Here is a 12,157-nt window from a genome sequence, read left to right on the forward strand (position 1 = left end):
TGTAACCTCCTAAACTCAACAATCTATAGTTGTTTCATCATTAACTTTCCCTACATCATAAAATTAAAAGTGGATGTACACTGATGATTGCACAATGATCAGTACGATTCACCACTGATCAGCTACTGAAGCAATTTGTGCCTGCATGCAGCAAGATTTGGACAACATTCTGACTTGGACTGATAACTGGCAATTAATACTGGTGTCACACAAGTACCAAGCAATGACGATTTCCAACAAGAGAAGATCTAACCATCTCCCCTTGACAGTCAGCAACACTACCATCACTGGATCATCCACCATTAATATCCTGACTAGAAACCTAACTGGACCAGCCATATAAATGCTGTGGCTACAAGACCAGATCAGAGACTGGGAATGCTGTGAAATCACCTCCTGACTTCCCAAAGCCTGTCCACCATCTACAAGGCACAATCCAGGAGTACGCCCCACTTGCTTGGATGAATGTAGCTCCAGCAGTAATAAAGAACGGACAAAACAGCTCTCTTAATCGGCACTCCATCTACTACCTTAAACATTCCCTCCAGCAGCAGCACTCTGTGTCAGCAGTGTGTACCATCTATAAGATGCACTGCAGCAACTTGCCAAGTTTTCTTCAACAGCATCTTCCAAACCCATGATCTCTACCACCTAGAAGGACAAGGAGAACAGATACATGGGAACATCACCACCTGCAAGTTCTCCTCCGAGTTACACACCATCCTGACTTTCGAACTATATCACTGTTCTTGCACTTGTCAAAATCCTGGAACTCACTTCCTGACAGCATTGTGAGTGTTCCTACATCAAATGGACTTAGTAGTTCAAGGATTCAACTCACCACCACCTTCTCAAGGGCAATTAGGGATAGGCAACAAATGCTGGCCTTGTCAGATCCCATGAGCAAATTGAAGGAATGACAGGGCAAGATAAGCAGGGGCATGGGGAGAAAGTACATTTTATGTTTTAACAATTCTGATAGAGTTTTGAGCAATAGGACTGCATATTAGAAATTTGGGGCAGAGATCTATACACCCTGCTGAAAATCCAAGAGAGTGATACGATGCGTTGGACTATCTAGGTTTAAGCTCTGCAGCAAATTATGTGAAAGGCGGATGTTCTTTCCTTAATTTTAATGGTTTCTGCACTCATGTTGATCAGTGAAATTGGTGGGGTGGCTTTAGTGGCAAAACCACTAATGTGGCTATGACAATATCTCACTAGGCCCAGAAAAGAATGCAGTGAGCTCCCATCTCTGAGGAAGGGTGGAGGGATGGGGGCACAGAATGGGCTATGTTCTCACTGTGCTTCTTTTCTATCTCCTGTTTCCCCAGGGCTATCACAGTTTCCAAGTTTGGGACCTGGGACCTCATGATTTGTGCCTTCTTTGGGTTAACCTTTAATCCTAGGGTGGTGAGAAGGGTTAACAGTTCCTTCAGTAATTCTAAATGTTCGAGTCAGTCTGTAAGAGGAAGTTAAATACGTATTGTATTAAGCAGTCCAGTCAGGAAAATGTTTCCAGCCCTTTAGCCAATCTCTGGTGAAAGATAGAGGGGAGTTGTGGAAACCTGGTGCAAGCAGGTCCATGTATATTGCTGGCCCTGGAATGGAAAAGCAAATTTATATTTAAAAAAATTGGGCTTGCCTGTAAAGTGGTGTAGACCAAAATCCATTGCTAACGTCCAACACTGTAAAATATTTTGCTCGTGGGGCCTGTTGCATCATGGTTTGGGGCTGGTTGACACTGTAGATGCTGTAATTGGTATGGTTTTATTTAATTCTCTTTTAGTCAATAGTAAGTCGTCAAGAGCAGTCCGGTTTTCCTAACTGGCCAGATTGGTGAATTGCTGACTCCCTGTTGCAGTAAGCTGTTGATGACCTTGGCTACTTCCTCCTCTGCCTGCGTTGGAAAGGTGTACTGTCTCTGCGGTTTTGGGTCTGGTCCGTCAATCACTACCTCGCCAGTCATGCGACCACAGTTGTGTTTATGGTTGGCGAATAACTTGGTGTACTTTGCCAGAATTACCTCTGCTGCCACATCATTTGTCATCTCAATGGGTTTAATCCATAACTTGCCCACGGTACACTCTTTCTAAATACCTGCCTGCGGCAACTTCTGGGGCCTTATCAGTTTTGGACACCTACCAAATGCAGCAGTTTGCTGGGTTGAAAGACAGATTACACCTCCACATAAGGTCTTAGCCCAGGATGTGTTCTGCCCCTGAGTGGAGATTCATTAGCACTGCTGGGTTGTGATGAATCACTTTTCTCAATTTAAATTCTAAAGAGTCCATCTCTGTCCCCTCCTATAGATGCCCTGTGAAACCACTAAGGATGATCTTCCTATGGATGTGCCATGTATTATCTAAATTGTGGGATGTGTTAAGGGTAGTTCTGGATCCCCCTGTATCCCATAGGAACTTGACACAGTGGCCTCCTACCTCATCTTCTACCAGAAGTCGCCCTACACTATCCAACTTGGCGCCGCACATCCTGGCACCGTCATACTGTAGGGTGTGTGTCCAATTCAGGATACAGGCGGCTGGAGTGTGTCATCTCCCCCATTAAATTTACCGCTGCCTTCGTCGGCGGTCCCTCTAGCGGCAATGGTCGGGGTCTCTGTTCATTTCCTGCGTGGTGCTTGTTGATGGGGTGCCCTACAATCTCTAACAAAGGGGCCTGTGCACTCATGATTATAACCTTTTATCCTCTGGTGGTTGTTGCCTAGAACCTCTGCTGCGGGTCCCTCCCTCTCACTGGAGTAGGGGCGTATGTGGGTGGATAACCCCTGTAGGAGCCTCCCTATTTCTGTCTCGCCCTTCATTCTGCCACACAGGAACTGGGTGTTGACCTACAGGGTTAGGGTATGCGGGGTTGTGGTATGCTTGTAACGCTATGCCTCTATCTCCATAGGAAGATCATCCTTAGTGGTTTCACAGGGCATCTATAGGAGGGGGCAGAGGCGGACACTTTAGAATTTAAATTGGGAAAAGTGATTTGTCACAACCCAGCAAACTGCTGCATTTGGTAGGTGTCCAAAACTGATAAGGCCCCAGAAGTTGCCTCCTACTGAGCTGGTGCCACCAAGTATGCTTTGTGTTCTAACAAAGCAGGTTTGCTGGAGCTGTAAACAGCGGTTTGTTGTGAAACACTGTGGCTATTAGCACCTGTAAGAAGTTTAACAACACCAGGTTAAAGTCCAACAGGTTTATTTGGTAGCAAAAGCCACCCTGATCATATTAGCACCTGGCCAGGCAGCCCCAGGACTGTCTGGTTTTGATGGGAAGTTGATTGTCCAAAGACTTGCTGCATGAATACTGAATGTTCTGGCTCTGCAATTAGCAAGTTGCAGAGCTTGGCTAGATTTAAACTTGGATTCCACATTTTGAGTTTTTACCCATGCTCATGAAAAAATATCAATATTTCTGTAACAATGCAATGGAGGTCATGGGTCACCTGACCACAACATAAAGTTCTTTTGTTGTCATTATTTGAAGTCCAAATTCTCCTTATACAGTCCTGATGTGTGAAGCTTTGTGGTTGGAATGCAATTTAAACATTTATCTCTTACACATTGTCATAAATTTCTATTTGGAAGCCAGATTTCATTGTTTCGGGTTTAGTGATAGCTGAAATAATGGAAGAATTTTATTCACTGTTGGTTCTAAAGGTTCTAAAGGGTTCTAAAGGACCCATTGCTGCAACAATGTAAAACAATCATAAATACTCAGTATTGATAAAGGTTTGAATATGGCTTGAAGGAAAATCTAGGGAGTAATTTTCATTTTTGACAGGGGCAGAAACTGCTGATATTGGATTAGTTAACACTATTCGACTTATTTTACCATTCAAATAAAAAAGGCTTTGGATGATGCTGTTTAGAATTTATATTTGGTAGATCGAAACCAAGTCATAAATCTTAAGTCCTTTTCAGAGATCAGTTGTGTCCTAACCTATGTGTTCTTGCCTACATATGTTTTTACTTCAGAACAGCTTAAGTGTCCAGCAGTGATTGAATATACAACCGTAATTATTCAGATTGAATCAGAATGAAAGAGAAAGTCTGTCCATCATTCATTCTGGTCTAAACTGAGTAGATAAAAACAGCTGCAATTCAAATAATTAGGGTGATGCATCAATCAACAGAACAGAATGAATACGGAGCATAATTAGTTGATTTTCTCTTTTTATCTCTTAAAGAAAATACACTAATTAAATGTAAGATTTCAATTTGGTTTGCTTTTTCTCATTTGGCTTCAAATATAGACCAGTTGAGTTTTTAAAAAAAATAGAAATGCAGAGAAATTCAACCCCAGTTCCGGAAAATCAGTCAAGCTCATTGTTGTAATCTCCATCTTCAGACATCCCAAAATGCGACAGTTGAATGTTGACAACCATGATGGATCACCATCAAATAATGGCACCTGCTCACAGTGATTAGCAAGTCGGAGTCAGCACTTTGCCAGATATCCCTGCCTGTGGGTTCTTTTGATCACCTTTGTGTTTCATTGTCATGCTGGTGCTATATTTCTGTTACAATGACAGATCTCTGCACACCATAGCTGAAATAAGCCATTAACATGGTCAAAAGAAGCTTCTTGGCAACGCGACATGAAATAGTACAGACTAGAAAGGATCTAGCTTGATTGGGAGGGGTTAATTGGTTGATTTTAAAAGGGTCGTTCTGGTGATACTGCAATTGCCTTCAGGATGCCATGTTAGGGAAGAAAATAAATTGGGTTCCTAGTCCTGATTTTTCGGCATAAGTTCTGCTAAATAAAATCTGAATGATGGCTAAGGCCTCCACTGCACACTTCCAATTGACACACACTGCCATCCCATGAAAAGTGGTAATCAAAAAGATCAGGAGAGCCAGAAGTTTGGTGAGTTGCTATTTTCAGATGAGGCAGATACAGGGGAAAAAATTCAAAGGGAAAAGATAGAGGAGAAAACAAAATCTTCAAAACTATCTCATTATTGTCCGGCTGCTACAAAATTCTAAAGCAACAAACCTATGATCATCTCTGTATTATTTGGCCCATGAAATGTCACTGGTAATTCTAGGTAAGACTGCCTCATGTAGTCGCAAGTGACATGAAATTAATGAGGTTAAATATTCAGACTATTCCATGAATACTTCAGCAAGTGAATAACATTAACCTTTTGTGACGATGCTTTAATTCCTCCTGGCCTGGATAGCTACATTTTGCTTTTAGACACTTCACTCCTATTTTTCCCCTTTGCAGCATCTGTGCCTCTCTTCTCATTTTGCTTGTGCAATATTAGCTACTCATTAAAAAATAGCTTAACCTCCCTCCAAACTTAGGGGAGGGGTCAGAATGGCTTTACATATGCTGCACTGCATGTGCTCTTGGAATTGTTAAGAAAACTGTTTAACTAAAAAGGAGCCTGTCTTTAAAAGCTTGATTTCTTTCCTTAAGATTTTATTTCCTGTTCAATTTCTACTCTCTGTCTATATGTTTCATATAGATTCACGCAATCCGTTATTCACGTAATGGATTTGTGAAATGCACATTTAAGTATATTTTAAATGAATGCTGCTTGCAAAAAATTGTGAAAGTGCAGGATATTTGTGTGTTTATTTGGATTTATTGTGGAGGTGGTTTCCAATTGCTTAAAATATGCTGAAAACCAATATTAATTATTGAAATTAGATGGGAACCCCCACATTAATACAGTAATGTTCCTGCACTATTCACTAGGGATGAGCGTTTGAGTTTTGGCTTTGGCTTTGGCAGATACAAGTTTGTCTATTCATAAAGGCCAAGTCAAAAAACGATCCTGACAGCCCAGAGCAATGTGCTATCTTCTCTTGAGAAACCAAGGAATAGAAGCATATTCCCCCATTAAACCTCCACACATCACATACATATGCATCACTAGGCTGGCATATAAACACATGACAGGATCAACAGAGCATGTTAATGCAACTCCTACCCGCAGCAACACTCAAGACCATGTTACAATTCCAGTTGATATTATAACTGGATGGAAGATTCCAGAAAGGAACCCTGGCTCAAAAGACTAAATTTTATTTTTTGTTTCACAAAACGTGGAGGAACAGACTCACAGAACCACTAATTGGTTTTAATAACAGGGAAAAAAAAATTAAACATGAAAAAATGGATTATAATACAATACACCTTTACTTTCTCTTTAGCTTAATTACACACAGGTTTTAAGATTAACATGGACTACAAAGTACATCTTAAACTACAATAGTCTCATTAACATACAAAGTCCCACTTTTAAGGATAACTGTGGTCAAATACATGCACTCTGCTCTGAACCCAAGTTAGTGTCCATAGCTTTCTCCTCAGAATCACTCCAGATCATTATCACACGAGTGTTTCCAAACTCCACTCCCAAAAACATACTTTAAAATCTTCCTTCATGGACAGCATGGTGGCACAATAGTTACCACTGCGGGCTCACAGTGCCAGGGACTTGGGTCCGGTCTTGGGTGACTGTATGTGTGGAGTTTGCACATTTTCCCCGTGTCTGCAAGGGTTTCCTCCCACAGTCCAAAGATGTGTAGGTTAGGTGGATTAGCCATAGGTTGCAGAGATAGGGCAGAGGGGAGGGCCTGAGTGGGATGCTGTTTTGGAGAGTCAGTGCAGACTTGATGGGCTGAATGACCTCTTTCTGTACTGTGGGGATTCTGTGGTGCGAATAATGCTTTCCATTAGTGGTTTGCATTACAAAATTCAGTCTAGGTTTTCCAAAAGGTGCTTTTAAACAAAGCTTATGCTCCACTTTTAACAGCAAATCTAGTCCAGGATTTTCAACTTCCCCTTTAGGATTTCTTTGTCTTGACTGTTGTGCAAATTGTTCACAATTGCTTTGACTGTCGGTTCCCAGACTTTAGTAAAATGGCATCAAACATTTCATTTATCCCTGAAGTCTGCTGTCCCACTTTGAATCTGGCTACTGCAATTGTCTCATTAATTCAGAACACTTTGTTTACTTTTCCTTGAATTCATCTGATAAATACCTTGGTTTCTGTTCTCTGAACTCCAGTTGTCTTAGACAATCTTTCTGTCCCAATTCCCAGGATATCTGGATTGTAATTTATTCCTTCGGAAGCCTGGATCTTTGCAACTCCATTGTCCTGTCCAGTTTCTCCTGGCGGAGTTGAGAGATGTTCACTGTTTTACCTTCCCAAGTACAGAAACATTAAATTAAGCCCACATAAAACTATACCTTATTTCTAATGTTTACCAATACAAATATAAATCCCGTAAAACTACTTTTGTTTTCCTAACAACTGATACCAGACAATATACATTGATACAGAGTCTACACAGGACTACTAAAACTAAATATGTCCCTGCCGATATCCTTCTCACTCTCCCTGCCAAACTGCGTAAGCGATTGTGGAAATTGAAATACACACTTATATATGAGATCATTATAAACCTATCATGTGCTTGTAGCCTGCCCCCCTCCTCCCACCCCACCCCCTAAGAGAAAACACCCAAAATGCCACAATTACGGGACCATCAAGAATCAAACAGTTCTTATAAGATCTCTGAAGATTGGAGTTGGATTTACAATTAAGGAATATGGTCTCTTGTTCTTCAACAAATTGGCCAGGAATCAAATCTTCAAAAGTTGTTTAAGTGCTATTATTTGAGCTACAACTATCAAATTCAAAAGAACAAGACCTTGAAAACTCATATCTTTTGTGAATGAATTCAAATATTAAATTCTGATTGCTTTGGGTTTTCAGTTTGGTTGAACGCTCATCCCTGTCAGTCACAGAAGGTTGCTTATCAGTGAAATGTCACTTTGCAGCAGTTTGAATTACAGGAACTGAAAGCTCCTGTTATTTGCTTGCTAACAATATAATACCACACTGCATTGCCAATGATTTCATTTCTTACACCATGACTCTTCTTTTCTTGATTCCCACATGACAGCAAGGTGGGAGTGAAATCACCCCCACTCCCCGGGAGAGGTTGTTACGTCACAGGGTAACTTTCCAGGATCAGATGGTCCCAAGTCGTCAGGAGGTAAAGGCTTAATAAGCACGTACTTGTAGTGCTGGACTTCTGTCATAAGCTCGAAAGGAATCTTGAGATCTGAATTACAAGAAGTCATGCTTTACCTGCCCATGTAAAAGTCACACCAGCATTATTAACCGGCTTTTCCCCAGCAATAACAAATTGGCCAATTTTTTTGTGAAATGAGTGCATTTTGTGGCTTGAAATCCTTGCGGAACTGTCATTTGCATGCAATTAATCCTATCTCTAATTATTGCATTTCAGCAAAACCAATTGTTCTATGAAATATCTTGGTGGTATTAAGTAATCTTTCAATAAAGTTGAAATTGTGATAAATTGTTGGAAAAATCCATAATGTTAGTGAGTTAACAACTTCCACATATAAAATTCTCTTCCAAAACTGGTATGCAAACAAATATTATTGTATTATAAAATTGAAACTGTCTTGCATTGAAGAGATGTTTTAATGGAATACATTATTTTGTTGAAGAAAATGAAAAAAATGCATCGGGATGGTTCTAATTTCCCAAAATGTGCTTTTCAGAAATCTTCTCAAAAATTGAGTTAATAATGAGCTGTCTGGCTTTCCATTTACAGGTATCACTGTGTTTTTTGAGACTATGCGCAGGAATCTGAGTCTACAAATTACAGGATGTTCCCAGCATGATTCTGGAGCTATTCCCACAGGAAGGGAAGCCAGAAAATAGGGGGCATCCAGGAATCTCTGCCTTTCTTCCCACTTCTTAACTTTCCATGTTTTTGTGAGCACATCTCCCTTGTTAACTGTGGAACATGTTGGGTTTATGTCTCCCCAGGCTACTCAGAGATTCCCATAATTTGGGTTCCAGTGGAACTGATGTCTGCTGAGAGCAGAGTTTAAGTTCTGGCTTGGTCAACATTGAAATAATTACTGTCAAATGACAGGGTGTTGTTCCAAAATCCAAATGTTAATTGCCCTGCTACTAAGGGCATAGGCACCTCATCCTCACCAAATTGTTCTTTAAATATCCTCATCCTCAGGAGGTGGGCTGGGGTAACCTCAGGACAGAAATTCCATCATTTTAATAACTCAACACTACAACAGAATTTTTGGCATACAGTTGTTAGTCGTTTTCCTTCGATGTTCTGTCTCGGTGAGGGGAATTTTAAACCTCAAAGTGGATGGGTTTGGGTCAGGTGGAAAATAAAGTGTTAAATATCTGAAATCTACCACTGACCCACCTACCTTTTAATAATGTTCTTCCATGGGCTGTGGGTGTTGTTGGCAAGACCAGCATTTATTGTCCATTCCCAATTGCCCTTGAACTGAGTGGCTGGTGAGGCCATTTCAGAGGACTGTTAAAAGTCAACCACACTACTGTGGATCTGTTAAGCCAGACCAGGTAGGGATGACAGATTTTTTTCTTTTGTCTTTCATGGAATTTGTGCATCACTGGTAAATCCAGCATTTCTTTCCCATCTGTCATTGCCTGAAAACTGTTTGGTTTGCTAGGCCATGTCAGAGGGCAGTTAAGAGTCAAACATATTGTTGTGGGTCTGGAGTTGCATATAGGCTAGACAGGATAAAGATAGCCGATTTCTTTCTCCAAAGGACATTTGTGAAGTAGATAAGTTTTCATGACAATCAACAATGATTTCATGGTCACCCTTACTGAAACTAGCTTTTTTTTAAAAAAAGCATCCAGATGTATTTATTGAATTTAAATCTCATGAGCTGCCAGGGTGGGATTTGAACCGGGTTCTCAGGGCATTAGCTTTTGGATTACTGGCCCAGTGACATTACTGTTATGTCACCACTTCTCCAAAAGGATATTAGTGAACAGGGTGTTCTTTTTAAGATAAAAATAAATAATAGTTTTGTGGTTCACATTACTGAGACTAGCTTTCAATTCATTAACTGGGTTTCCTAAAGCCTTGCTGTGGATCTGGAGTTTGATGGAGGTGAAATAGTCATTTAAATATTAGATTGAGGCTACTTGCCTCAGAATTTAGCCAAGGCTTTGGGAAACCCAGCGGTAAAAAGGAAATGAGGACTGTTGGTTCCAGGAGGTAATTGTTTTCCCGTTGAACTGCTGGAATCAGTTTGTTTGTTACATTCATCTTCTGTGATCAGACTTCCTCCTTCTACCCACCCCCCCCACCACTTTTCTGACCTCCTTGCTTTTCTGGTCTTTCCCTAATCTTTGCTCCGACCCTGGCCTGTGATCACCCTTCTAACTTCCAATCTTTCAATCGCGCTCTCCCACTTTGCTCTCTGGCTGCAGCCTGGTGCTTGAACCAGCCAGCCTCTTGACCTAGCTGATTGAAGTTGTGAAATGGAAATAAAAAGTTAAACAGGTCCTGCAATTAAATTTGATCGAAAGTGAAAGTAAGTTCAAAGGTGCCCTTAACTCTGCTGCCACCTTCTACCCCAGACCTGGGATAAGACAGAGGCCTCTTTCTCATTGTACAATCTTAACCTGGCTGTGTTTTTAAAACCATGTTCGATAAGATTTTTAGAATTTAATTTTGGCACTGGCTGGGTGGTGATTTTGAAATTAAAGCTTACTTGCCTAAGGCAGTGCCGGCAATGTCTGGTATTATGACAAGATCAAAAGTTAATCAAAATTCAGAGCCATCAAATTTCTGGTTTAATAACATGCCTGGAAATTTCCCAACTTACGCTACCTGCCTTGGGAGTAAAGATCCAACATGGCATTCTAGCAGTGTGTGACAAGTGTTTAACGACCCTTATCTCTGGATGTACCAACTGCATTATTACTCATAGAACCATAGAACCCTACAGTGCAGAAGGAGACCATTCAGCCCATCAAGTCTGCACTGACCACAATCCCACCCAGGCCCTATTCCCGCAACCCCCCACATATACCCTGCTAATCCCCCTGACACTAGGGTTAATTTAGCATGACCAATCAACCTAACCCACACATCTTTGGACTGTGGGAGGAAACCAGAGCACCCAGAGGAAACCCACGCAGACATGAGGAGAATGTGCAAACTTTACAGACAGTGATCCGAGGCTGGAATTGAACCTGGGTCCCTGGCGCTGTGAGGCAGCAGTGCTAATCATTGTGCCACTGTGCTGCCCTCATGATCAGCTTGTGTGCTCTCTCAAGACAGGGTCATATAAACTCCAGTGTAGGGCTAGCACAGTGATGGATGGCACGGTGACAGTGGTGAGCACTGTTGCCTCACAGCGCCAGGGACCCAGGTTCCATTCCTAGCTTGAGTCACTGTCTGTGCAGAGTCTGCACGTTCTCCCTGTGTCTGCATAGATTTCCTCCGGGTGCTCCGGTTTCCTCCCACAGATCGAAAGACGTGCTGGTTAGGTGCATTGGCCATGCAAAATTCTCCCTTCGTGTACCTGAACAGGTGCCAGAGTGTGGTGATTAGGGGATTTTTACGGTAACTTCATTGCAGTGTTAATGTAAGCCTGCTTGTGACAATAATAATAAATAAACTTTAATAATAAATACTTGCTGGACTAATGATAAATCTCAATTGGCAGCTCCTTCCTCCTATGTTTTATATCAGAAAATGTATTTATTTTATTTATTTGTCACAAGTAGGCTTGCATTAACACTGCAATGAAGTTACTGTGAAAATCCCCTAGGTTATCCCCTAGAATAGATAATGGCCCAGATCTTTTGACATCTGGATCATTGGAGACCATACATATGACCCAGGATGTATATCAGGACCCCACAGAAGTTCTGATGTGCTGACTTCTGTAGGAATACACCAGGAAGTTTCAATGTTTGATAGGAAATTCCCTTGCTCCCTGAGTTAGAGTCACAGACTTCAGACATTTTTGACATACTCATCTGGACAGTTACCAAGGAAATTTTCGAACAGTCCTAGTTGAACACCTGGGTCAGTCCAGAACCAAGCCCCATTGACTCTCACTGAACTTCCCAACCCGCTGAATCTGCCCTGTCCCAATCTGACACGAGTACCAATGATGGACTCACCCACCTGCCACCTTGCCACTCTACTCACTTACCCACCAACCAACTTAACTCACACCTATTCACTCTACCACCTTGCCCTTTCGTACGTCAGGTCTTCAATAATTCGGAGACTGGAAGAACTGAGCCATAAATTCTTTTATAATAATGAGCATTCCTGAG

The 12,157-nt window shown here is 41.4% G+C and overlaps 1 protein-coding gene across 8 annotated transcripts in view; it reads left to right on the top strand.

The window, feature by feature from the left end:
- ank2b (ankyrin 2b, neuronal) overlaps nt 1-12,157 on the top strand; it is an 876,340-nt gene that overhangs the window by 294,134 nt on the left and 570,049 nt on the right. For all 8 annotated transcript variants that reach the window (XM_078213593.1, XM_078213597.1, XM_078213634.1 and 5 more), the window contains exon 2: nt 7,944-8,036. In XM_078213593.1, coding sequence (XP_078069719.1) covers nt 7,944-8,036 — 93 coding nt within the window. The remainder of the gene's footprint in view (nt 1-7,943; nt 8,037-12,157) is intronic.

This window comes from Mustelus asterias, chromosome 1, assembly GCF_964213995.1.
Source record: "Mustelus asterias chromosome 1, sMusAst1.hap1.1, whole genome shotgun sequence".
In the NCBI taxonomy this organism is placed as follows: domain Eukaryota; kingdom Metazoa; phylum Chordata; class Chondrichthyes; order Carcharhiniformes; family Triakidae; genus Mustelus; species Mustelus asterias.